Source organism: Neomonachus schauinslandi, chromosome 4, assembly GCF_002201575.2.
Source record: "Neomonachus schauinslandi chromosome 4, ASM220157v2, whole genome shotgun sequence".
Taxonomy (NCBI): Eukaryota; Metazoa; Chordata; class Mammalia; order Carnivora; family Phocidae; genus Neomonachus; species Neomonachus schauinslandi.
Window position 1 is genome coordinate 27,228,989 of NC_058406.1, and position 26,197 is coordinate 27,255,185.

At 59.2% G+C, this 26,197-nt stretch overlaps 3 protein-coding genes across 3 annotated transcripts; 2 read left to right on the forward strand and 1 right to left on the reverse strand.

Moving 5' to 3' along the window:
- The first annotated feature begins 1,967 nt into the window (after positions 1-1,967).
- Positions 1,968-5,156, forward strand: TEKT2 (tektin 2). Its single transcript, XM_021683696.1, has 9 exons — positions 1,968-2,123; positions 2,205-2,330; positions 2,530-2,735; positions 3,632-3,775; positions 3,857-3,971; positions 4,127-4,234; positions 4,363-4,506; positions 4,663-4,742; positions 4,909-5,156. The coding sequence occupies exons 1-9, from the start codon at positions 1,968-1,970 to the stop codon at positions 5,120-5,122; spliced, it is 1,293 nt and encodes a 430-aa protein (XP_021539371.1). The 3' UTR covers positions 5,123-5,156.
- A 787-nt stretch (positions 5,157-5,943) lies between these two features.
- Positions 5,944-11,774, forward strand: ADPRS (ADP-ribosylserine hydrolase). Its single transcript, XM_021683697.1, has 6 exons — positions 5,944-6,185; positions 9,100-9,196; positions 9,445-9,652; positions 9,755-9,939; positions 10,273-10,373; positions 10,946-11,774. The coding sequence occupies exons 1-6, from the start codon at positions 5,972-5,974 to the stop codon at positions 11,236-11,238; spliced, it is 1,098 nt and encodes a 365-aa protein (XP_021539372.1). The 5' UTR covers positions 5,944-5,971; the 3' UTR covers positions 11,239-11,774.
- A 3,219-nt stretch (positions 11,775-14,993) lies between these two features.
- COL8A2 (collagen type VIII alpha 2 chain) lies at positions 14,994-17,979 on the reverse strand. The gene is made up of 2 exons (XM_021683698.2): positions 17,793-17,979; positions 14,994-17,200 (listed from the first exon to the last, which is right to left on the reverse strand). The coding sequence occupies exons 1-2, from the start codon at positions 17,977-17,979 to the stop codon at positions 15,282-15,284; spliced, it is 2,106 nt and encodes a 701-aa protein (XP_021539373.1). The 3' UTR covers positions 14,994-15,281.
- Positions 17,980-26,197: the final 8,218 nt, after the last annotated feature.

The window sequence follows — 26,197 nt, forward strand, 5'->3', positions numbered from 1 at the left end:
CTCGGTTTCCAGAGCCACCACTAGAGGCAGTGTGGAGTCCTAACAGAGAGAAAGTGGGACCTCAGTTTCCATCCCCGCCTTTCTGCAGAGCCAGTCTTTACTTGGCTGCGAAAACCGAGATAGTGCCTACCTCTCCTATTAGTTATGAACATTAAATGTTAACATCTCCCAAGGCCTAGGATAGTACTGGCATGGTTGAATTATTTTTCCTCCTCTTAAAAAAAAAATGGTTGGGGGCGCCTGGGTGGCTCAGTCGGTTAAGCCTGATTTCGGCTCAGGTCACGATTTCAGGTTATGAGATCCATCGGGCATCCGGCTCCGGCTCAGCGCTTAGACTGCTTCTCTCCCTCTCCCTCTTCCCCTCCCCAATCACACTGCTCTCTTTCTCTAAAATAAAAAAAATCTTTTAAAAAAATGGTTGGATTTTGTAATGTATATAATTGTTGAATCACTATATTAAACACCTGAAACTAACAGAACTCTGTATGTTAACCATAGTGTTATAAAAAAAAAAAAAAAAAAAAACTTAAAACAAGGAAAAAAAAAAAAGGCTGGATTTTGAGCTTTGCTTCTAATACCCCAGTTACCTCGCTCAGGGATGCGGCCTCTCCAAAAACAAGCATCATTCCTTCTGTGCCATCAAGCAGATGGATGCAAATGTTGGGCAAGACAGGACCAAAGGAATGTGTTCAATAATGTTAAATACATATACATTTCTGGAAGGATATCTGCTGAGGAGTGAGCCTGAGCGGGAGATTACTTTTTCTACGTACTGTGCACTTTTTTTTTTTTTTTACCTTGTCGATGCATAACTTATAACAAAATACAAATGTTTAACGTGTACATGGAGCGAACGCGATATCCCGATGCCCTCCTCCTCTGGCCCCCTCCGGGCGCCCCAGCCCTGCGGCCCCCGCCGCCTTCCTACCCCTAGGGCCTCCGGGCCCCGCCGCCGCGCCGCCGCGCGCTTGCCAAGCCAAACACCAGCGGAGGTAACGCGCGGGCGGAGCGCCGGTGCCTAGCAACCGGGGGCGCCGAACAGAGGAGCTGGGGACGCAGGGCGGAAGTGCGAGCGGGGTTGGAGGTGAGAGGCAGAGAAGAGCGGGGCGGTGGGGGGGCTCTCACCCAGGCCGAGCTCCCTCCGTCTCCCCTTCCTCCTCCTTTCTCGGCGCCTGCGCGGGGGTATTAATTCAAACCAAAGACGATTTTCCTGCAGAGGGGAGAGGAGGGCTGGGCTTGGACCTAGACGGACCCCAGCTCCTCCCAGTGGGGACCCTCACACACCCGCCCTCCTTCCTCCCACAGAAGGCGGGGAGGGGGGTGGGACGACCAAATGGGCAGGGAGCCAGCCGCCCCCCCCCCCCAACTCCCTGGTGCCAACCCCTGTCCCCTCAGAGCTAGCTCGTTCTCTTCCTGGATGGAGAACAGGGCTCCTTCTCTTAGATCCCCAGGGTCCTGGCCCAAAGCTGGGGCGAACAAAGAAAAGAAGGTTCCACAAGACTTGGTTGCCTGGAAGCAGGGGTGGAAACTGGATTAAGGGCTATTTTTCCTGCTAACCGCCCCCCCTCAACCAGCCCCACCAAGGGCTTGGCACCAAACACACACACACACACACACACACACACACACACACACACCAATGGACTCCATGGTTCCCTTTCACCTGTTCTGGAACCTGCAGGGTCCAGGAGTTTGTGTCTGTGGATGGATGGGTGGGAGGAGACTTAGTGGATGCCTCCCACAAAGCTGAGTAAAGCCAGGGCTGTTCCCAAGCCGGCTTCCTGCAGGAAGGGACTTGGAGCAAAATGGACAGGAGCATATTCTTTGGAGGGGGCTTTTGATCTAGGACAGCTTTTGATCTAGGACAGCTTTTGATCCTGAGTGGTCTCCTGCCTTGTTTTCCCTCTCCAGCGGAGGTGGGTGATTGGAACAGGCCTAGGGTGTTCTGACCCTTCAACCCCTGCGCCATGGCCACACTGAGCGTCAAGCCCAGTCAACGCTTCCGGTTGCCAGACTGGAACACCAACAGCTACCTGCTGTCCACCAACGCCAAGCGGCAGCGAGATGCTTCCCACCAGATCCGCCAGGAAGCCCAGGTCCTCCGCAATGAGACCAACAACCAGGTTGGAGGCCAGAGCCTCGTTGGGTGGGCAGAGGAAGAGCCCCAACCCCACACCCTCTTTATCTGGCTTTGTCTCTTCCAGACCATTTGGGATGAACATGACAATAGGACTCGACTGGCGGAGAGGATCGATACTGTGAACCGTTGGAAGGAGATGCTGGACAAGTGTCTGACAGATTTAGATGCTGAGACTGACGCCCTAATCCAGGCAGGGAGCCAGGACAGGGCGCCAGGAGACCCTGCAGCCAGGACCTCCCCAAACTCCCCACTTCAGGGTCAGCGCACCCTTGATGGGGGTATTGGATGGCATGTCCACCTGAGTCACTCACTGCCCTTCCACTAAAGTGGGGATGAGAGCTGCTTCCCAGCGATGGCCCCACTAGTGTCCCATGCCCTCTCTTTTCTAGATGAAGGAGTCGGCAGAGCAAAACCTGCAGGCCAAGAACCTGCCTCTGGATGTAGCAATCGAGTGCCTGACCTTGAGGGACAGTCGGCGCGACATTGATGTGGTGAAGGATCCTGTGGAGGAAGAGCTGCACAAAGAGGTGGAGGTCATTGATGCCACCAAGAAGGCCTTGCAACAAAAGATTAGCCAGGCCTTTGAGAAGCTTTGGTAAGGGAGCATCTAGCATTCCCATGTTCACCTGCACTTGAGGCCTGCATGTCTTTTTTTTTTTTTTTTAAGATTTTATTTATTTATTTGAAAGAGAGAGAGGGAGAGAGAGAGCACAGAGGGAGAGGGAGGAGCAGACTCCCCGCGGAGCAGGGAGCCCGATGTAGGGCTCGATCCCAGGACCCTGGGATCATGACCTGAGCCGAAGGCAGACGCTTAACCAACTGAGCCACCCAGGCGCCCCTATTTTTTTTTTAAGATTTTTAAATCTATTTATTTGAGAGAGAAAGAGAGCCGGGGGAGGAGCAGAGGGAGAGGGAAAAGCAGACTCCGTGCTGAGCATAAAGCCTGACACGGGGCTCGATCCCACGACCCTGAGATCACGACCTGAGTCGAAATCGAGAGTCGGATTCTTAGCCGATGGAGCCACCCAGGGGCCCCAAGGCTGCATGTCTTACATGTGAAACGTGTTGTGGGTACCGAGCAGCTGGCTCTCAGGCTGCCTTCTGACCCTGCGGTGCCCACCGCAGAAACCACTGACTGACTGTAGCTCTTTGCCCACCGCCTGGACACGGTCTCAGAACACTTCCCACCACCCTGCTTTAGGCAGCCGTTATCAGTTGATTGGAAGCACGAGACATGAAGCCCATTTGCCACCACCCCGGAGTACCTTCTCGCGAGTGTGTATGTGTGAGCCTCAGTGAGTGTAGCTACATCCAGGTGCCCCCGCGGGCACGTGCAAGCTGGCGGGGGCCCCCATTTTGTCTTCAGGGCGCTCCTCCAGCTCTGCCGGTCTTTGTCTCTGCTGCTGCAGCAGCTCCACGGTCACCCCAGCTGGCCCAGCCCTCAGCGTCCCTTCCGGACCACGATCCTGATCGAGTCTGTTCCCTCCCCAGCCTCCTGCAGGAGGTCCGACAGCAGCTCAGCTCCGACCATCGGGACAAAATGGAGACAATGGACATCGACAGAGGCTGCCTCTCTCTCAACCTCAAGTCCCCAAACATCTCTCTGAAGGCTAATCCCATGCGTGTCCCCAGCGGGTAAGAAGTGTTTCACTCCGTTTCTCCTCCCCACCTCACAGCCCACACTCTTCTGAGCCCGGTGTTTCCTGCCCCTCGCAGCTCCTCCACCCTCCAGCAGTGGGACGACTTCAGCCAGTTCAACAAGAACCTGGCAGAGACCGAGATGAAAGCCACCGTAGAGCTGAGGGAGGCCATGGCCCTAACTATTGCCGAGGTGACTGACCCCTCCCACACCCTGCTCTTCCACGGCTGGCTGGTGGCCCGAGGGTTCCCTGTTGGCCATGTGGCATCACCCCCCCCCAACTTGCGCGATTTCCTCAGATGGCCACGAGCTTATGCCTCCCTTGCCCTGCCTCCCCTGTCCTTCAGACCAACAATGAGCTCGAAGCCCAGAGGGTGGCCACAGACTTTGCCTTCAGGAAGCGGCTGCGGGAGATGGAGAAAGTGTACAGTGAGCTCAGGTGGCAGGAGAAGAATGTGAGCCTTCTCTGCGTAGTCCCTGGGGCCCGGGGCTCCTCCTGTGGGATGAGAGCCCCCAGGAAGCCCCGGACTGGGTGCCCCATGGCGGGTTCGGCTGGTGGAGACCAGTCACTCTGTCCCTGCAGACCTTGGAGGAGATCGCTGAGCTGCAGGAGGGCATCCGGCACCTGGAGGAGGATCTGCGCAGAAAGTTACAGAACCTGAAGCTGTGCCATACCCGGCTAGAGTCCAGAACTTACCGGCCCAATGTGGAACTCTGCCGGGACCAGGTGCGAGGATAACCCTGTGGGGCACGGGCCCCCCACTCAGGCTTCCTCAGGATCATGCCCCGGCACTTGTTCCTGGCGGAGCAGGGGTGCTGATGGAGGGCAGGATCCAAGCCCATAAGCTGACCTGGGCCTCCCAACCCACCCTTCTGCCTCTAGGCACAGTATGGCCTCACTGACGAGGTTCACCAGTTAGAGGCAACCATCGCTGCCCTGAAGCAGAAGCTGGCCCAGGCACAGTACGTTTGGGGAGTGGGCAGGAGGCGATGGGAGACACCTGCCACCCATGGGGCCTTTTGCTGCCTGCTGGCTTCTCTGATGTCTTCCTAACTGAAGGCCAGTGAGCTCAGCCCTGACCTCCCGGCGTCGGGCAGGGGTGACGGGTTGTTCATGCCTCCTCCCCAGGGATGCTCTGGATGCTCTCCACAAGCACCTGGCCCGGCTGCAGGCTGACATTGACTGCAAGGCCAACTCCATGCTGTTGGACACCAAGTGCATGGACACGCGCAGGAAGCTAGCTGTGCCTGCAGAGAAGTTTGTGCCCCAGGTGGACACCTTCACCCGCACCACAAACCGCACCCTGAGTCCACTCAAAAGCTGCCAGCTGCAGCTGGTCTAGTCTTGGGGGGCTGAGGGATGAGGGAAAGGTCAGATGGGAGATGGAAGAGGGTGGGGGGGTGGAGAGAATGAATCTAATAAACGTGGTTCTCAGTCCAAACGGCTTTCTGCTCTCCCTGCATATAGCCAGCAGGGAGTGACAGGGCTCTTGGTTTCCTGTGTATGGAGGAGCAAAGTTGGGGAACATCATCCCTCAAGCTCCATGTTCTAAATCTGATTCCTTCCCTCCTCCCTCCTCAGGGAAGCCCTCTCTGGGCTAGGCCAGCATCCGCCCGGCTCTAGCAGCGTGACCTCTCACCAGCTCTGCCCCAGCTGGACCCTTGCCTGCCCTCTTGATGCCTAGGGGAGGCCCCGGGGAAGCAGACGCGGCTAGGATCACAGTGGGAGGGCTTGGGGGTGGGGGCCCAAGCCTGAGGGAGCCAAGGGCTGGGGCAGCCATGGGAGGGCGGGAGGGCGGAGGCTGCTGGGGCCCAGAGCAAGGCTTGCTAAATGCAGGCCACAGGGAGCGGGGGTTGGGGGGGAACGGAGACAGTGGCCTGAAGGGCAGGGCTGCCAGGGTCCGATGGTCTGGCTCGGGCCCTCCTCTCACCTCGGGGACCCTTCAGTGGCCATCCCGCCCGTCTGTGAGCCGCTTACAGTTGGGGAGAATGGGGCTAAAAGCAGAGGCCTGGCCCACGCCAGTGCTGCAGGACGCGGGAGCTGCGGCTCCGGGCCGCTGGGCGGCGCTGTGGGCGCAGAGAGGCACCGAGGCTCCGGGACGCTGGGCGGCGCTGTGGGGCCGGCGGAGGCGGGGGGGCGCTGTCGTGCGGCGCGCGGCGGCCGTACCGGAAGTGGCGACGGCTCCGCGCGGATGGCGGCGGCGGCGGGGATGACGGCGGCGGGCTGCGCGGGGGCTGGGGCGGCCCGCTCCCTCTCCCGCTTCCGAGGCTGCCTGGCCGGCGCGCTGCTCGGGGACTGCGTGGGCTCCTTTTACGAGGCGCACGACACCGTCACCCTGACGTCAGTCCTGCGTCACGTCCAGAGCCTGGAGCCGGACCCGGGCTCGCCGGGGAGCGCGCGGACAGGTGGGCGGGGCCGGGTGCACGTGGGGACGCGTTGGCCGGGGGTCCCCGGGGGCTCGGGCGGGAGAGACAAGCGTCGGAGGTGAAGCTGCCCGGTGCTGCAGGGGCCGGGTCTGGAGGAGCCGCGGGCAGCTCGGACCCAGCGCGTCAGAGTCCAAGCCCCAGCTTCGCTCGTCTCGCCTGGAACGTTCCCGGCTGGGGGCCTGGCAAGCCCGTCCTTTCAGCCGTGCAAGCCGGCGACCCGGGCGTCATTCCCCGGCATTGCGCCTGGTCCCCCGTGTGCACCGCCAGCCCATTCTCCACACAGCAGGGAGTGCGCTTCTCCAAACGGACGTGACGGGCCTCCCCCGCCGGAAGCTCTGCAGTGACTTTCCGTTACCCTCAGAATAGATCCAAATTCCTAAACGTGTCCTACCTGGCCGGCCCTCGCCTGAGTCCCCAGGTTCACCTTTCGCCACCCTTGGCCTTGTTTTCTGCGCTCAGCTGCTCTCACAGCAGCTTCCTGTAGCCCAGGCCTTTGCCGTGCTGTCCCTTATATACAAAGCGTGTCTCCTCCCCTTGCGCAGCCAGGTCCTCACCCAGATCTCTGAGGTCAAGCGGCGGATGATTCTTGGAGAGCGTGTAGGATAGTAAGAAAAAGGGGCCATCCTCAGAACCCCGGAGGAGCTAGAGTTGGAAACGGTTTGATGGGAGTTGAAGCGGGGGGCAGGGCATCAGCAAAACCCAAGGGAATTTCAAGATGGTCACTGGTGTCATGCTACAGAGAGGTTAAGGAGAGGGAAGTTTGGGGCGCCTGGGTGGCTCAGTTGGTTAAGGAGAGGGAAGTTTGGATCTCAAAAACCGTTTTCAGTAGAATGTTGAAGCCTGGAAGTAAGATTTCAGTGGGTTTAGGAGGAAGTGGAGAAAGGAAATAGAGTATGGTTTGGTATGATAGGAAGGAGAGACAGGAGCCGTGGTTGAGGCAAAGACAAGATGGAGGAATGGTTTTTAATTTTATCTTTGTTTTGATGTTAAGATGAAGGAAAAACATTTTAGGTGTTTTAGAACCTTTTGGATGCAAGTAGCAGAAAACTCAACTCATAATGACCTAAGCAAAAAGAGAGTGCATTGGCTGACATAACTGAGAAGTCCAGAGGTGGGTCTGGCTTCAGGTGGAGATGAATCCAGGGGTTCAAGCCACATCATTAAGACCCAGCTCCCCTCCTTTTAAAGATTTTTTTTTTAATATTTTATTTATTTATTTGACAGAAAGACAGTGAGAGCAGGAACACAAGCAGGGGGAGTGGGAGACGGAGAAGCAGGCTTCCCGCCGAGCAGGGAGCCCGATGCGGGGCTCGATCCCAGGACCCCGGGATCATGACCCAAGCCGAAGGCAGACACCCAATGACTGAGCCACCCAGGCGCCCCATCCCCTCCTTATTCAGATCCGTGTTCTGACAGGTTGACTTCACTCTCTCTGGCAGACCCTCCCCATGGGGTGGTCCCAGCAGCTCCAGCAGAGGAAGAGTCTGTCTGCAGCGGCCCCAGCAGAAATCCCAGACTTCATCTCCTCGGCCTGGCTTGGCCATCTGTCCATCCCTAAACAAAGGAGTAGGGTGTGCTATTTGAGGAGGCTAGTGGTGGTGTGAACCTTATGCCCCAATAACATGGGCTGAGAATGATAGAGAAGTGGCTCCCTGGGGGAAAGCAGGATTCAGGGACCAAACGAAGGGAGCACGGGTGCTACTCCACCACACAGGGAGAGGTTGAGGGGACAGGAGAGGAGAGGGAGGAAGAACAAATCCGCTGGGGAGCTGGGCTGGGTGGACTGGAAGAGGGACTGACTTGGTCAAGAGGTGACAGGAGAGTGTGGCTGTGGGTAAGAGGCCTGTCCACCCCTCTTCCTAGTAAAGCCAGAGGAGCCCCTCTTAGGAGCTCCACTTAGAGCCCTATTCTTAGGAGCCTCCTAAGAGTGAAGGGGAGAAAGTGGGGCAGGGGGCTTGTGGTACACAGAGGAGTGGGAGTGGGGTGGGGGATCGCTAGGGAGTGTGCTTCCTTCTCTGTAGCCATCTCTTCCTTCAGTAAAACCAAGTGCTACTGGTCCGTTGCTGGCTCACAGCCTACGTGGGACATCTTCATATAACTGGCATTGCTTGTCCGAAGTGCCAGAGCGGTAGTCCTGGGCACCCAGAAGGAGCGGGGCTTGGGACGCCTGGGTGGCTCAGTTGTTAAGCATCTGCCTTTGGCACGGGTCATGATCCCCGGGTCGTGGGATCAAGCCCCGCGTCGGGCTCCCTGCTCAGCGGGAGGCCTGCTTCTCCCTCTCCCACTCCCCCTGCTTGTGTTCCCTCTCTCATTATCTCTCTCTCTCTGTCAAATAAATGAATAAAATCTTAAAAAAAAAAGAGTGGGGCAGGTGGAGGGGGCTGTTGACCCAGGCTCCAAGGTTGGTTCTGGGGATGTGGAGGGGAGCGGTGGGATGTAACAGGGAAGGGCTTTGAAGGCCAAGGCAGTGAATTTGGCCTAATCCTGAAAGCAACAGACAGCGATTTAGAGCTAGACAGTGAGATGAGGAAAGGGATAGTCGCTTTTAGGAAGAATTTTCTGGCTGCACATACAAGCTGGGTTGGAGGGTGGTGCAGGAGAGCTACGGTCATGGCAGTCAGAGGGGGGCAGAAGATTTTCCTTCAGAAATCAGCAGGTCATTATAACTGATTCGGAATAAAGAATTACTGAAAATCCCCAGGCCCGGAACCCAGGAAATTGGGCGGGAGAGAGGGAGGCTCGGTCAGTAGAGCATGTACCTCGTTCTCAGGGTCCTGAGTTCAAGCCCCACACTGGGTATAGAGCTTCCTTAAAAAGGGGGGGGGGGCCGGAGCTTCCACCTTCGAGCCCTGCAGCGCGATCTCCCCCCCCCCCCCCCACCCCGTCCCTGCAGAAGTGTTGTACTACACAGATGACACGGCCATGGCCAGGGCCCTGGTGCAGTCCCTGCTGGCCAAGGAGGCCTTCGACGAGGTGGACATGGCTCACAGGTGAGGGGGGGCGGTCCTGGGGGGAGGCGAAGCAGGTGGGCAGAGTAACCGTACTTCTTGACCAGAGCGATGATGTGGGTGGGTGCGTGCTGGGCGCCCCCCTCGGCAGGGCGGAAGGGGCAGCACTGCTGCTACGGGATCCCTAGGGCCCTGAGGCTGCTGCTTTTCCCGGACCAGCCAGAGCTCTCCTCTTCGGGCCCCAACACACATCTGTTCAGCCCACATCCTGTCTCCCTTCTCTCCCCTAGATTCGCTCAGGAGTACAAGAAAGAGCCTGACCGGGGTTACGGCGCTGGAGTGATCACTGTCTTCAAGAAGCTCCTGAGCCCCAAGTGCCGTGATGTCTTTGAGCCTGCCCGGGCCCAGTTTAACGGGAAAGGCTCCTATGGCAACGGGGGTGCCATGCGGGTGGCCGGCATCTCCCTGGCCTATAGCGATGTCCAGGATGTGCAGAAGGTAGTCCAGGCGGGCTGGCTGCTGGGCGTTTCCCTTCCTCCCTCATCTCTGCAGCCCGGGTTCTGTGACAGCACGTCTTTGCTCCCACTGCCTCTGCCCTAGTTTGCCCGGCTCTCAGCCCAGCTGACACACGCCTCCTCCCTGGGTTACAACGGCGCCATCCTGCAGGCCCTGGCCGTGCACCTGGCTTTGCAGGGGGAGTCGTCGAGTGAACATTTCCTCGAACAACTCCTGGGCCACATGGAAGAGCTGGAGAGTGACGCCCAGTCCGTCTCAGATGCCAGGGAGTGAGTATGGGAAGGAGGCAGGCTGGAAGGGCGTGTGTGGGTGTGCATGCGTTGTGGGGTCCTCTGGCATCTCCACAAGCTGAAACCTTTCTTTTTTAATTGCAGACTTTGAGGAGGGGTGGGAGGAGCCCCTTTGCCTTGACTCTACTCCGAGGCTCTTAGGGTACCAGAGAGTAAGACGAGTGGCTCACACCTAGCCCTCTCCTACTTCTTGTCAGGACACCAGTGCTGGGTGTCAGCCTGATCACCTCCCCGCCTCCCCCTCCCTTCCCCTGCCTCCCGGCTCCACCCTGCCGGCTCCAACCTCCCTGAAATCTCGCCCCCGACCCACAGGTTGGGCATGGAGGAGCGTCCCTACTCCAGCCGACTGAAGAAGATTGGCGTTCTTCTAGAGCAGGACTCGGTGACCAGAGAGGAGGTGGTGTCCGAGCTAGGTGGGTAGACCCTCACACCCGGCATCCTCAGGGTGAGTCCTGGGCTTCGGGAAGGACGGGAGCCTGGGGCACGCCTGCTGCCGCGTTTCTTGCCCGCGGCTGCGGTCCCTGGCAGGGTCGGGAACACAGCGCCTCCTTGCTGGGGTTACCAGGGCTGCCACGCTGCCGGCCTCACAGCTCAGTGTCCCCAGGAATGGCAGGTGGCCACTAGTTTTGACCGTTCATGTTGACCCCTGGTGCTTGTTTATAGAGTACCTGTGCTGTGTTCGGGCAGCATATAGGACACACTGCCTGTGGCTCATTTCACCCCCACACCAGCCTTTATTCCCTCTCTGCCTGAGGAGTCGAATCCCAGAAACCGGAATCTTGGCCGCGAGGGAACTTGCCCGGCCCCGTGCTAGCAGGACGGAGAGCCGGGATTTGAGCCTGGGTAGTCTAATTCTAGAGCCTGTGCTCCGAACCCCAGCCCGGCTTGAAACTGAGAGCACTGACTTGGGGCACGCGGCTGGAAGAAGCCTGGGGACACAGAGGGTGGGGGAGCGTGGGGTCCCCATGTGCTGGCTTCCCTACAGGCAATGGCATCGCTGCCTTCGAATCTGTGCCCACCGCCATCTACTGCTTCCTGCGCTGCATGGAGCCGGACCCCGAGATCCCCTCTGCCTTCAACAGCCTCCAGAGGACTCTTATCTATTCCATCTCGCTCGGGGGGGACACAGACACCATTGCCACCATGGCTGGGGCCATTGCCGGGGCCTACTATGGGATGGGACAGGTGCCAGGGAGCTGGCAGCAGAGCTGCGAGGGCTATGAGGAGACGGACGTCCTGGCCCACAGCCTGCACCGTCTCTTCCAGAAGAGTCTGTGAGGGCCTCAGCAGCTAGGACGCCGCCGTGTCCAGCCGGCCCCACTACAGCTTGGATCGGAGACGCTGTGGTTCCTCGGGTACTGGTCCCCGCCTCCGTCAGCCTGCGGTGTGGGCAGAGCACACAGCTGGGCTGGGGTCCTGGGGGAGGTGACTGGACAGCGAGGGGACGACTGGTGCCTCCCTGGCGCTGGGTTTCCGGCTCACTGCAGAGCCTGGGGCCCCTCGGCTCCTTGGGCAGGTGGGAGGGATCAGGACAGGTTTTACTTTGGAAGGGTATCCGTGGCATTTTCCTGTCTTATCCAAGACATGGGATGGGGGTGGGGGGTGTGGGCAGAAATGATCGGCAGTGGCACCATTTCTTCTCGTTGAGATGTAGCCAGTTTGCCAGAAAGCATGTCTTTGACTGGGCAGAGCCCCTGGGTCGAGGAAACCAGCACTTGCATCTAGCTGATCTGGATGTACACCTGGCCCTTGGCCATCATGGGGCTTGTTAACAGCTTCCAGCGGAAGTCACAGCAGTAAACAGCTTTTGGTAAATCCCACCACTGGTGCCCATGTTTCTCCTCTGCCCTGAAGGAATTTCCGCCCCACCCCCACCCCGCACACCCCCTTGACCTTCTCAAGCCTTGTACCTCTTCATCTGCTCTGCTAGGAGCCAGTAGCAAGGCTGCGGGGTTGTCGGGCAGATTCCTCCCATTCTTCCAACCGGCTGTGCTGTTTGGCCAGGAAGGGCAGAGCGGGCATGGTTTGGTGCTTTTTCCTGTTGGAGATCATTCAGAGTGGCCCAGGCAGTGGCAGGACAAGCCAGATGTCCCTGCTCTCAGAGGCTTCATACGTTGCTCCCCAAATAGGTCCCAGGTCCTGCTGGCCCAGGAACAGGACCCCAGTAGGAGGATGCAAAGGGCACCCTCTCCCACCGGACTGCCAACCCTTGGGTGAGGAGGGTGCATCATGTCGGTGCCCTGGGTGGACTGAAGGCTATGGGCCTCATTCTGTCTCTTGGGCCCCAGTCAAAGGCCTTCACTTGAAAGGAAGTTTTGCACACCATTCATTCTGAAGAAAGGAAAATTGAAAGGGAGAAGACCCCTCCCCTCTAACTTTAGGGATATTCTCCAATTATCCTTCCAGCCTCAGTGGAGAGAGAAGCATACCCAGTTCTGCAGCCAGCCTCAGGTCTGAGGACTGACGGGCAGGTCTGCTTTCAGCTGAGACGGTGTCCTGCCGGGCCGGGGCAAACCACAGGACTTTCCAGGGCTTGGATTGTTTCAGGTTTGCTGCCCCCATCCCTAGAGCCCCAGACAGATTCTTAGCGCTGAGCATAGCAGCTGTGGGCAGGTGCTTTCCACCCAGGACAGCCCCCCGAGTCCCGCCTTCAGCAGTGGGCCTGGCACTGGCCCCCACCCTCAGGATCAAAGGGTCATGATTTCATTCATAATTTGTATCAAATGTTGAAACTTGGTCCCTGGGATCCGGAGCCAGCTGTCATGCCCCAGTACCCCTGAGAGCTTGCGGGAATGTTCCACGGAAGCTCAAACCATCTCCCCTAGCTGCAATCACTGCCTTGCTTTGGTTGCTTAAAATGCCTCTTGGTGCAGAGCCTTGGCAGCCTAGGAGCATGGAGCATTTCTGATGTGGTGGTGACAGAAACACGGCTGGGGGCCTGGGGAGGAACGCATGCTCCTTGAGAGAAGGCGAAGAGCAGGAGCCCCAGAGGCTTGAGACCCCCCCCCCCCGCGTTGCTGCCGGGCCCGCACAGCGGTATTTCATACAAGAGGTTTTATTGAGGTGGTGTCAGTACAATCCGTCAATACTGCTGGTTTTCTTTTCAAAAAGAAGTCCCTTTTTGCTTTTTTTTTTGTTGTTCCCAAGTGCATTTTTTCCTAATCTGTGACACAGGGCACATAATAGGTATGTAGAGAACTAAGCTTCCTATACCAGGTTAGAAATGAAATTACCAATGAAAACATTCAAACCTTAATCTTAAAAAAAAAAAAAAAAAAACCCTAGGAATCAATATAAAAATGCACCAAGGTACCGTAGTTTTCATAGTTAAAACTTGGCATCGTTTATCAAAGCTAGTCAAGTGGACACCTGGCACTAAAATCCCATAGACATTTCAGAAACACCAGCCACCCCTCCCCAAAGGCTTCAGGAATGACATTTAGCAGAAGCTAAGTTCTGTGAAACAGCTCTTTCTGGCTCCCCCAGTGCCCTCCTTAGTCCCCTGGGCTCCCCCTGAGAGAGCTGATGAATCTCCACCCATCAGAACACCTCCCTGACCGATCAGATGCTGGTGGCTTTGGCCCAGGAAGGAGGTTGAGCAAAAAGGACCCCAGCACGCTCGGTTTGAGACTCATTCATTCTCTCGGGTATCGGAGATCAAGCAATCCATCATGAACCCCAGCCAAAACCTGTTCAAGTGTCTCTTGCACAGCTTTGAGTTTCACTTCTTTTGAAAGACAAAACAAGCAAAGGGCCTGCTTTGTTGGGAGAAGTGGGTCGGGGAGGAGGCCTGCCCGGGGGCCCGGGGGCCCGCAGCGCAGTGAGCCAGAGGTCAGCCACCACCATTCCCCAACACGGATGGTCTGGTGCTGGCCAGAATCGGAGCAGTGCGAGACCACACCGGGCAACCCAGGTTCACACTTGGTACAGAGAAGTGGGTTGGCTCGGGGAGGGCTGATGGAGAGGCCCCGCGCCCCCTGGGAAAGTGGCCGTCTTTGCTCCAACGTTAATCTCAGCTTTATCCACTGAGCTTGAACTAGGAGATGGGAGAGGGATCCTGCCCGTTTCCTGCAGGGGGCGCTCTGCTTGGGGAAAATGGCAGAAACATCCAGAGGCAACTCATTCCAAAGGGGCCTGTTGGCACCCTTTTCCTCAGAGCCTCAGCCTTCTGGGCCCTAATCCTGCTTAGAACAGGAAATTGGAACCAGAGGGTAGAAGGAGAGGAAGCCCCCTCAGATTAACCCCTCTAGTAGACACACATACCCGCCATATGGTTCTTGTTAAGGAGAAGCAGGCGGGAGCCTTCTTCATCCCCGAGCTTGTGTGTACCTTGTTCTGAGGGCCAAAAAAGAGGCTCTCTGCGTTGGGGACACTTGGGGGGGTGATACCTTACAATTTTGTATGAAAAAATCAGCCCTCCCCCAGCAGGTGGAAGGAGAGAAAGGGAGGGTACTCGAGTTCACTGATGGTCCATCCTGCCCCGGGCCTGCTGTGGCAGTCCCCAAGGGCCTGTGTGGCTGCCCTTAATGCTGAGCAGAGCCAGTCAGTGGGAGCAGCCTGGGAGAAGGAGGTGGACATGAAGGGCCGCCATCATGCCCCAGATCCGTGCCCCTCCCATCACAAACCACCGCTCCTGCGGTTGCAGCTGGAGCAGAAAAGGGGTTGGCCCTTCCCAGGACCCTGCAGAGAAGGGGCCACGCACCTGCACCTGCCATGGACAGGCCTGATGCCACAGCATCACGCTGGGGGTGCAGTCCTGGCAGGGCGTCCACACTGGCGACCTCGATGCTCCCTGCCCTTTGCTTTCCCCTGGAAGCAAAAACTCTTCAGGGGTTGGAGGTCCCGGGGGAGCTGGAAGAGCCCCAGCCGAGATCCGAGGTACCATCTGGGGGCCAGCAGGAAGGGCGGGGCTTGGGCCTGTGTCTCCCTGGGGGAATGGAATGGGGAGCTCAGTCCCCTCTCCGCTCTGACTCAGAGAAGCAGCATCCTTCACCACCCAGCAGAGCCCAGGACTCCCGAGAGGGCAGGGGGCTCCGGCAGCTGGGCTGAGCATCCTGGGGCCCCTGCCTGCAGTGGGGGCGCAACCCCAACGCTGCACAGACACTTCGGGGAGAGGAACTCCGGCCAGCCTCTTCCAGAAACCACCTCAGCCTGCATGGAGGGAGGAACCAAACCAGTCTCCTCGGGCCAAGGCCACGGCCGCCTCTGCTTCCGCATCTGTTCAGCCTTTGGTTTTTTTCTTTAAATGGAGGTTCTTGTAACTGAGAAGGTCTCTCTACCACTAAAGAGGAAGAGGCCAAGGCGGCAAGGCCCCTGTGGTGTTATGTGGGGCAGAGCAAGAACCCTGAAAAGGAGGAGTGGATATACTCGGTGGAGTAGAGGCCGTTGGCCTGGTCCGACGGCATCTGCACCCAGACCTGGTCGTTGGGCCGCAGCTGGAGCACGGCCCCGCCAGACGCCTGGTCCAGGTAGCCCTTCTTGTATTCATCATAGGTGTACGTGGCTGGCACGTTGTTCTTGTACAGGGCCACCCACACATTGGTGCCCTTGACGTGCACGTGGTAAGCGAAGTAGTAGACCCCGCCCACAGGGCAGGTGAAGATGCCGGTGGCCGGGTTATAGCCACTGTGGCCATTGTAGAGAGTCCGGTCAAATTTGACAGGCATGCCCGAGGCGGGAAAGGGTGAGGTGAGCACGGCGGTGAAGGCAGGTGTGGCGTGGGCCGACAGCTCCCCCAGGCCGAACTGCGGCTTGCCCCCCTTGCCCAGCACAGCGCCCTCCACGCCACCGTTGGGCAGGTGCAGGCCAGCGATGCCAGACTCATCAAAGGCCCCAGGGGCACCAGGGGGACCGGGAGGCCCCGGAGGCCCAGGAGGGCCAGTGAGTCCTGGGGAACCGGGGACCCCAGGGGGCCCTGTAGGCCCAGCCACTCCGGGTTCCCCCACTTTCCCCTCTCCAGGCAGCCCTGGCAAGCCGGGTTCGCCCTTCAGGCCTGGCAGTCCCTGGGGCCCGATAGGACCAGCTGGGCCCTGGAGCCCTGGGATTCCTGAGGGGCCCCTCAGGCCTGGCTGCCCAGGGAGCCCCAAGTCGCCCTTCTGCCCCAGGGCTCCTGCCACCCCTGGTCCCCCAGGGCGGCCCGTGAAACCGGGCTCACCTTTGGGCCCAGTTGGTCCAGGGAGTCCATGGGCACCAGGGAGCCCCCTCTCTCCTGGAGGCCCAGGTTTCCCAGCCGGGCCATTAGGCCCCTGGTCACCCCGAATACCAGGCATTCCTGGGGGTCCTCCAGGCCCTGTCTCCCCCTTGGGCCCAGGGGGCCCACGTCTGCCAGGGAGTCCTGCAGACCCTGGAAGTCCTGGGGGCCCCCCAAGGCCCTGCGGGCCCTGCTCCCCTGGCTCCCCATCCTCACCTGGCTCACCCCTGTCCCCCAAGAGTCCTGGGACCCCAGCTGGGCCCCTGTCCCCCTTGGGGCCTGGCAGTCCTGGTACCCCATAGCCAGTGGGGCCTATCAGGCCAGGGGGCCCCCGGGTTCCTGGTTCCCCTTTGGCCCCTGCTGGGCCCTGTGGCCCTGGCACCCCTACTGTCCCTGGTATTCCCACACCATCCACCCCAGGGGGCCCTTTTGGGCCCAGAGCCCCTGGCTCCCCCCTAGGTCCTGGTACTCCAGGAGGCCCCGACTCACCCTTATCTCCAGGGGCCCCAGGAAGCCCATCCAAACCTGGTTTGCCCAAGCCAGCTGGACCAGGGAGGCCAGGGGGCCCAGGGGCCCCCCCCTGCCCTGGGGCCCCAGGTAGCCCTGGCTGGCCCACTCCATTATCCCCCTTGAGGCCTCGATCCCCTGGAGGCCCTGGCTCCCCCTGGGGCCCTGGCTCCCCTCCGAATCCTGGGGGCCCTGGCACCCCTTGGGGGCCTGGCTTTCCAGGGACAGCAATGCCTGAGGGCCCAGGGAGGCCAGGAGGTCCTGGGGGCCCCCGAAGTCCCTGGTCCCCTCGTATCCCTGGCTCACCCCGAAGCCCTGGCTGTCCTGGCGGTCCAGCCTTGCCCGGGAGCCCTGGGGGACCAGCCTTGCCCATCCGGGAGAAGCCAGGGGGGCCGGCAGGGCCAGGCTGCCCATGGAGTCCTGGCTTTCCGGTGCCTGGTTTTCCTGGGAAGCCAGGAGGGCCAGGGGGTCCCCGAGGCCCGGGCTTCCCAGGCGGACCGGGCTCGCCTTTCAGGTCCATCGGCAGCAACGGAAGAGGCATTTCTGAGAAAGAGAGACAGACAGAGAGAAGGGGCAGTCAGGGGCCCGGCAAGTGGGGACGTGGGTCGCATCTACCCACACCCCCATGAGGTAACACTACATCTGCTCATGAAGGCCACACCCCGTCTCCCTCTCCGTGCACTCATGGAAGATGGGCTTTGGGGGTTTAGGTCCAGCGGCCCTCTTGGGGGCTCCTAGCACCCAACCTACCCAGGCTGGGCCTTCGCCAGGAGCTTGGGGTGACTCCCGTCCCTGCACCACCTGGGGGGGTGGAATGGCCGCCAGGTGGCGCCAGCAGCCCTCCTTAGAGCCCGTCGGACCAGTCCGCCCCTCCCCCGGCCCCCGCTTCGGTCCCGCCCCTTCCCCACCCGCGCGGAAGACCACTTCTGCCAGCCGGTCGCGCCCCACTTCCGGCCGCTCGGAGGTCGGAGGCGCTGGACCCGCGTCAGGAGGAAAAGGGAAGGGCGGGGGGAGATCTCAGGTGGGAATGGAGAGGCTGTGGCTGGGGGCCAGGGAGGAGCTGGTCGGGGGTCAGGAGGCAGGGAAGTGGGGGTCAGGAGCCGTCCGAGGCCCTGCGGGGCGGGGAGGCGCTCACCCAGGTACTGGCCCTTGCCCTCGCGGAAGGGCGGCCCCACGGGTCCTTTGTGCATGGGCTGCACGTACTTCACGGGCGCGTAGCCCGCGGCCCCGCTGGCCCCGCCTCCGGTGGCCGCCCTCGGCCCGCACCCCAGCAGCAGCAGCAGCAGCAGCAGCGAAGACAGGGGCGTCAGAGCCCCCCGCATGGCGTCCGCGGGCGCGCTGCAGGGAGGAACCGAGAGGGGCCGTCAAGCCAGCCCCCGGGTGGCTTCGCACCGGGCCCAGGGACTCCCCGAAAGATCAGGACGGAGGTGTTATTCACGAGCAACGCCCACCGTGTCCGAGGCTGCGGGAGTCACCTGCTAAAGCTCCCGCAAGCCCGCGCAGCGCTCTCGGTACTCACCCACGTCTCCCGGGGGCCCTCTCCCCTGGGCGACAGCCTGCCCCACAGCGGCCGCTTGGCAGCGAGACGCCCTTCCAGCGCACCCATCTGACCCCGGCGCACCCCTGCTAAGACCCTTGGATGATAAGACCCAGTACCATGTGCTGGGCCGGCTTTCTGCCAGGTCCCAGGCTGAGTTCTCCAGAGACAGGAACTCTCTTAATGCTCTCAGTACTTGAACAAGTTATTATCACTGTCATCCCCATTTTCCAGATGACAAAACTAAAGCAAAGGGCAGCAGAACTGGGGTCTGAGGTCTGCTTGACTTCACGTTATGTTGATGGTGCCCTCCTGGGGCTCCCCTCTGCCTTCAAGATCAAGTCTGTGGTGCCTAGCAGGACGTTCAGGGCCTTTTAAAAATCTAGTCTCTGGGGCGCCTGAGTGGCTCAGTTGGTTGGGCGACTGCCTTCGGCTCAGGTCATGATCCTGGAGTCCCTAGATGAGTCCCTGGATCGAGTCCCGCATCGGGCTCCCTGCTCGGCGGGGAGTCTGCTTCTCCCTCTGACCCTCCCGACCCTCCCCCCTCTCATGCTCTCTCTCAGTCTCTCTCTCAAATAAATAAATAAAATCTTAAAAAATTTTAAAAAAAAATAAAAATCTAGTCCCTGCCTGTCTCCAACCCTATCACCTACCACCCCCTTTTCCGTCCCTCCGCTCCCCCATACCTTTGCCCCTGACACCAGGCAGCCTCACACTTCTGGGCTTTTGCCCCTGCTGTTTCTCTGCCCTCGATGTTTCTTTCTTTTTCTTTTCTTTTCTTTCTTTCTTTCGTTCTTTCTTTCTTTCTTTCCTTCCTTCCTTCCTTTCCTTCCTTTCGTTCTTTTCTTTCTTTCTTTCTTTTCGTTTGTCTGTTTTTTAAGATTTTATTTATCTATTTGACAGAGAGAGACACAGCGAGAGAGGGAACACAAGCAGGGGGAGTGGGAGAGGGAGAAGCAGGCTTCCCGCCAAGCAGGGAGCCCGATGCGGGGCTCGAACCCAGGACCCTGGGATCATGACCTGAGCTGAAGGCAGATGCTCAACGGCTGAGCCACCCAGGCGCCCCTCGATGTTCTTTCAATTTCCTACTCATCCTTCAGGACGCTGGGACGCTGTCACCCCTTCCTCTCTAAAGTTGACCCCTCACCCCTTTGTGTCCCGATCTAGCCCTGCCACAGCACGGAGCTCAGCTGTGAGAACAAGGCCTGGGTGGGGAAGAAGCACAAACTCTAGAGGTGGACACGCAGCCCGAGTGGTCCACTCTGGGAACCTGTTTCCTTAGGGGGTAAGATGTCCCACACAACGCAGATGTGCATCCACGGATGAATGGACAGACTGTGGCATAGCCACCCCGTGGGACAGGATTCAGCGAGGCAAAGCAATGAAGCGCTGCTTCGTGCTACGACACAGGAAAATCCTGAAAACATCATGCTAAGTGAAGCAGCCGGTCACAGAATCATATATGATTCCATTTATATGAAGTGTCCAGAAGAGGTGAACGTAAAGACACAGAAAGTGGACTAGTAATTGCCTTGGGCTGGGGGAAGGGGAAAAGGGAGCGATCACAAAGCGGGCAGGGTTTCTGTTAGAGGTGATGAAAATGTTCTCAAATTGACTGTGATGACGGCTGCCAACATTTTAAAAAAACTATTGAATCGGACACTTTAAATGGGCCAAGTGTATGATATGTGAATTGTATCTCAATGAAGATGTCGTTTTATTTATTTATTTGAGAGAGAGCGCGTGCACAAGCAGGTGGGGAGGGCAGAGGGAGAGGGAGAAGCAGACGAGTCCCTCTGAGCAGGACTTGATCCCAGGACCCCGGGACCATGACCCGAGCCGAAGACAGACGCTTAACCGACTGAGCCACCCAGGCGCCCCGAGATGTCTTTTTTAAAAAGCTGGACCAACACCCTGCTTCTCAGGGCTGCCGTGGGGGTAGGAGGCGCCCCTCCATATTGGAAGGAGAGACTCTGTGGCACTTTGAACATCCAAGGCAGGTCCCACCTCCCCTGCCTCCCAGCTCTGGGCTCCCCCCCCCCCAAGCCCGGGGCCTCTCCACACCTGTGCCTGACTGCACGAGGGGCCTGCGGGTGGGTTGTGTACATCCGGGGACGCATGTGGGCAGCAAGGCCGTCCCTGGGGTTGGGCTGGGTCCAGAGGTGCAGTTCAGTGTTCCTGCAAGCTCAGTATCACACCGAGCTCCGAAGGAATGAATGCGGGGCTCCGGAGAAGGCCAGTGAGGCCGCTAGCCCCGGTTCTGCCATCCACCTGTCTTGTGACCTTGGGCAGGTATATGTCGCGCAAGCTCCCCTAAGCCCCCGGAACAGGAATGGCCGCCACTGCGGGGCTCCCCAGCCCAGGGCTCTGCAGGCCCCGCCTCACAGGGTCCTCTCAGTCACCCCTGAGGCTCATACAGTTCTTATCCCTGTTTTCTATAGATGTGGGAACGGAAGCCTCGCCTGTAAGAATCTTGCCCAGGACACAGCCCTCAACACAGGCCCCCTGTTCTGTCTGCACCATGACCGACGCCGGGACTAAAAGGCCGCAGCCCGTGGGCCAGGCCCTCAGGTACGTCCGGCTGATGGAGGCTCCGGCCGGGCACTGCCCTAACGGATCAGCCCCGAGAGGCTTGCCTCTCCTGTTCTCCACGTGGGGAAACACGCACGGTCCGACCCGAAGCCCGAGCGCCACTCGAGCCACAGTCCCTAAACACCACGTGGTCCCACCTCTCTGGAGAGGGCTTCCGGCCCTCCTGCTGCGGCCACCTGCGCTGGGGGCGTGCTCATCCAGGCACGCAGCCAGAATGTTCTGCCTGGTGGGCGGAGCTTGCAGCAGGAAGCAGGGGGAGGCGAGGGGGTGGTTCTGGCCTGGGTAGGCCAGAGGCCAAGGTCATGGCACTGCCACAGGACGACTCAGGACAGCCCTGGCTCTGGGAGCCCTGACCCTCTTCCCATATAGAGCTGAGGCCTCACTGGGGTGGGGGACGATGGAGGGTGTGGGCAGCCTTGGGCTCAGCTGGAAGGGGGCTTAAGGCAGAGGACTGTGGGGACGCCTGGGTGGCTCAGTCGGTTACGCATCTGCCTTCGGCTCAGGTCATGATCCCAGGGTCCTGGGATCGAGTCCTGCATCGGGCTCCTTGCTCAGCGGGGAGCCTGCTTCTCCCTCTGCCTGTCCCCCCTGCTTGTGCTCTCACTCTCTCTCTCTGACAAATAAATAAATAAAATCTTAAAAAAAAAAAAAGACACTTAAAAAAAAAAAGCAGAGGACCGCGGGGGAGCATAGACAGACAGGACACCAGGGCAAGAGCCCCAAGTCCAGCCAGGAGCCCAGGCAGGGCCCCCCGCCCCCAGCCAGCTCCCCACCTTTCAGCCTCCTTGGCCATGCCGGTCCCCGGGAAGCATCCCTGCCTCACACCCTGTGGCTCCCTAAACGTGCCCTGTCCCAGCACCTCCTGCACCGGGCTCCCTCGGCTGAGGGTGACAGGCGTGCTGCAGGACCCCGGAGCAGATGTCTCCTCCCCAGGGAGCAGGGTCTGCGTCAGGATGACAGCTCACAGTCACGGCACCGGGCCTCCGGTCAGGCACCAGCCCAGTGCTTTGTTCAATAAATGATTTCCTTCCCATGAGGCCCCTGGGAATGAGGAACCCCCCCACCCACTCCTCTTTCCGCAGAGGAAGAGCCTGAGGCTCAGGGAGGTACAGCGATGCACCTGTGGGCGAGAGTGGGCAACCAGGATTGGAGCAGAGGTCTGTGAAAACTGCCAGGGCCGCAGCTAGACAGACAGACAGACAGACAGACAGACAGGCTCCAGGCCGATGGAGAGAACATCACTCCAGCTCCCAGAGGGGAGGCAAGCCCATGGCCTTGAGAGGCGGTGTGCTGAGCCTGTTCGCGGGGCTGCCGAGACGGATGATGCCCCCGGAACGGCCGGTCATGGCAGCCTCGTGGGACACACTGCCCCCAACCCAGCCACCATCAGAGCCGAGGGTGCCTGGGTGCTCCAAGCCCCCTGCCTCCTTTCCACTGGCACCCCTCTCCCGCCCCTCACCCCCCACAGCCCGGCCCCCTGAAGCTCTGTGCCTTCTGCACATTGGCCTCCAGACTCTTACTTATCCGTGGACTTACCCCTGGGAAGCCTATCGGACGCCTGCCCTGCCTGCCAAGGCCTGCACATCCCCTCACAGCTCTGCGTCCCTCTCTGGCTGTGTCACTCTCTGTCCCTTGCCTGGCACACAGTGACACTTGATAGAAGTTGGATGAACTCAAGTCCCTGTCAAGTTTAAAGACCATACCAATAACTCCCTTGGTCCTTTCCTTTGTGCAGATACCTGTCGTTGCCCTGGGAGCCCCCTCCCCAGGCCAGAGGGGCCCAGAATGGGAAGAGGTGGGGACACACTCACATGGCCTCAATCAAAGGACTTGAGCTAAGAACAGCCTGCACGGAGAACAGAAGTGCAGAGAAAAGAACGATTCATTCGCTTGCTCCTTGTTCTCCCCGCGAGCAGTAGTGGCCAAGCAGGGGTGTCAGGGCTCAAGGCCGGCTCTGCTGTGTGACCTTGGGCAAGCCATCACCCTCTCTGGTGACCTCTGAGGGAGCAAGGCAGGAGCCAGGGCAGCTGGGAAGAGGCCGGGCTGGCAGGGGCATGAGGTGGGGTGCGGAAGGAGACGCTGATTCAGGGGATCGAGCGCGGTGGCGGCGGGCAGGGTAGACGAGGTGTTTGCACAGCTGCAAGTCCTTAGCCGGGATTTCCCCCTTTTCAACAAATCCCCGTAAAACAGCGTTTTGTCCAAGTCAGCGTTTTGTGGCAGCCGGGGCCTCCTCCCGGGGCGGCCAGGGGGGCTGGCTGGGAGTACACAGGGCTCCAGGGTCTTTCAGACCGATTCGGGGCTGGGGGAAGGACGGGGTGCCGGCAGGAAGAAGTGGCACCAATACAGACCCCTGTCCCCCCGGACAGGGCTGCGGGAGGGGGAGAGCCACCAGCTAACAACGACCCCTCCCCCCCTCCGCCCTGCTGTCCGGGGGTCCTGTCCCAGGGGTGACCAGCAGAGGGCACCCCCCAACCCGGATCTGACGGAATGGGCCTGCCTGCTCCAGGCCCATTTCACAGCCGAGCTACCAGAGGTCCAGAGGAAGGGGGCGCCGAGGGAGAAGGCTCCCCGGGGACCATGAGGGGGTATGGCTGGTGTGGCCCCGGCAGCGCCCTTCCCGGGGGTGGGGGTGGACGGAACTCAGCCCTCCCTGAGCCCCCATCACAGCCACGGCTGAGGGAACATGGGGAGCGCGCAGGCAGCCACGGCCGGCCAAACCACAGGTATGTTATGAGCGCTTCCTGTTGTGGAGACATTTCTGTGGGATCGCCAGCCCCTCTTGCTCCCCCCCGGTGCCTCCTGTCTCCCCACTCACCCAGCCTCCCTCTCTGCTCTCTCCCTGCGTCTCTGGCCCTGACTCATTTCTCTTTGTCTCTGTCTCTCTCGCCACCTCAACAGGTGAGAAGTTCTCGCTCAGGCTCTCTCTCTCTCTCAGGGGTCCAGCCCTGGGGACCCCTAAGGCCCTCCTACGTTCCGGCAGCCCCTGGACTCCTGTTCCAGCACAGCTATGTATGAGCTGTGTGACTTGGGCAAGTGACTTAACCTCTCTGAGCCTCCGTGTCCTCATGTGTGGAAGGATTAACTGAGGTGATCTGAGCCACTGCCGTTCTGTCCTGCTACCCTGATGGCCAGAAAGTTCTCCCTTCAGTCTAACCCAGGTTTCTCTTGCTACAAAACAACATCTTCTCCAACCTTGAAAAATTTTACTCAGGTAACTTGCTGCCAAAGGCCAGGGCCTTATGAAAGTTCCAAAGTCCATTTTCTGGTCTTCCAGGCCTTTTCCCTGATGGCTCCAAAGATGGGACTGACTGGGGGGGGTCCCACAGCCTGCTCAGGACTAGGATGCACTCATGGATCTCACACAGGGGCAGAGAAGCTGCCCTCCTCACCCACTGGGCATGGTGCCCGCCCCCCACTGCCCAGACAGGCAGGTCCAGACTTGGCCGGGGCTCCCTGGCCCTCCTCCCCTACCTCTTTCCCCGCTTGTGGGAATTGGGGAGCTCTTTTCTGTCCTTTCTTTTTTATTTTAATATTTTATTTATTCATTTGACAGAGAAAGAGAGAGAGAGCACAAGCAAGGGGAGCGGCAGGCAAAGGCAGAGGGAGAAGCAGGATCCCCGCCGAGCAGGGAGCCCGATGCAGGGCTCAGTGCAGGGCTCGATCCCAGGATCCTGGGATCATGACCTGAGCCGGAGGCAGACACTTAACGACTGAGCCACCCAGGCGCCCTTCCTGTCCTCCTTTCCTGAGTCTCAGATGAAAGGGGTGTGCGCCTACTCAAGGCCCAGCCACCTCCAGACCCCTTCCCCGGGGCCTCCCACTGTCTACATATGCCCCTCACCCCCACCCTGTCTCTAGCCTCTCCATCACCTGTCCACACAGGCCTGACCGCCCCCCCACCCCAGCCACCCTCACCTCTCCCCAGCCTTCTCAGCCAAGTTCCTTGGAAGGACTGTCTCTAACCCTCACCCCGCTCCCTGCTTCCTACACCTCTCAGCGCAGAATCCTGCCTGGGGCTCTGCTCTCCTCCTTCCTGGAAAGGCTCCTTCTCAGATTCTTCTCAGCTCCCTTCCCCTGCCCACTCTGTAGACCCAGGCTTGCCCCAAGGAGCTGGCTGAGGCCTCATTTCCTTGTCTCTGGATGTTTCTCCTGCAGGTTCCAGCTCTTGCCAGCCCCACAGTCCCAATCCCATCACTGAGGGCTCCCACATCTGCCTCCAGCTATGACCTCGCCCTGAGCCCTACTCTCAGGCTGAGCATTTTCACCTGGCTGGCCCTTAGATACCTCCACCCGAACTGCTGTCATTATCTTCTCCCCATTACTTGCTTCTTTCCTGCTCCCAAGGGCCCAGGCCAGATATCTGGACATCACTTCTGACTCTTCCTTCCTTACAGGGCAGTGAGGAATCTCCCTAGCCTGTACAATGCCTTAGCACAATTAGAAAGGGCTACCCCTCCTTCCAGCAGACTCGGGTACTCTCATTGCCTTTCCTGGGTGCCCTTGTACAGTAACCAACCTGCACAACTGTACATGACAGCCCTGTTCCTTTACCTGTACACCCCCAACCCTATCCTGCAGGCTCTCCTCTACTTCTCTCACTTCTATTCCTTCTCCTCCTTCCCCATAGTGTCTACCCTAATACATACCTTATACTCTCCCAACACAGCGCAGGCAAATCCCAGCCGTTTAGTAAAGGTTTGTTATATTAAGTTGCCAAATCCTCGCCTGCATTATCATAGCAGCCTCTCTCCCATCCTCACTCTCAGCTTCTCTGTTTTTTTCACAGATACGCCAACAGCACTTCTTAAACTTCAGTGTGCATCAGATGGTTTGTTAAAACACAGGTTCCTGGGCCCCACGCCCAGGGATCCTGATTCAGTAGGTTTGGGGTAGGGCCCAACATCTGCATTTCTAACAAGCTCCTAGGTGAGGTGCTGCTGCCTGTGTGTGGACCACACTTTGGCACAGTTCTGCCCGTGGCCCTCCCCTGCTCTGGATTCTCCAGTGGCTCCCTATCCGACTTGATAAATTCCATGTTATTCTGCAAATCGCGTGGCTTCCTGGAGGAGGAGGCATACTTCAGACCCAGAAGGATGTGGACCAATTAAAATGGAGGAGGTGGAGAGGGCAGAGGTTGATGGTGAGCTTGGCAAACCCTGAGATCACAACTAGGGCACGCACTCTAAGAGTCAGACAGAGGAGGAGGGTGGGTGTGTGCCATGCCCATCTGTGTCCCTTCCTCTGTGTCTCGGTGTCACTAAACCCAGATCCTCACCTGCCTGTGCCTCCCAGGCATCTCCTGGGTGTCTCTCTCATCCCGTCTCTGTGTCACTGTCCTATTTCTGCCCATCTCTGTGACCCCATTTGTCTCTCTCCTCTCCTGTGTCCTTGAACCTCAATCCCTGTCTTGA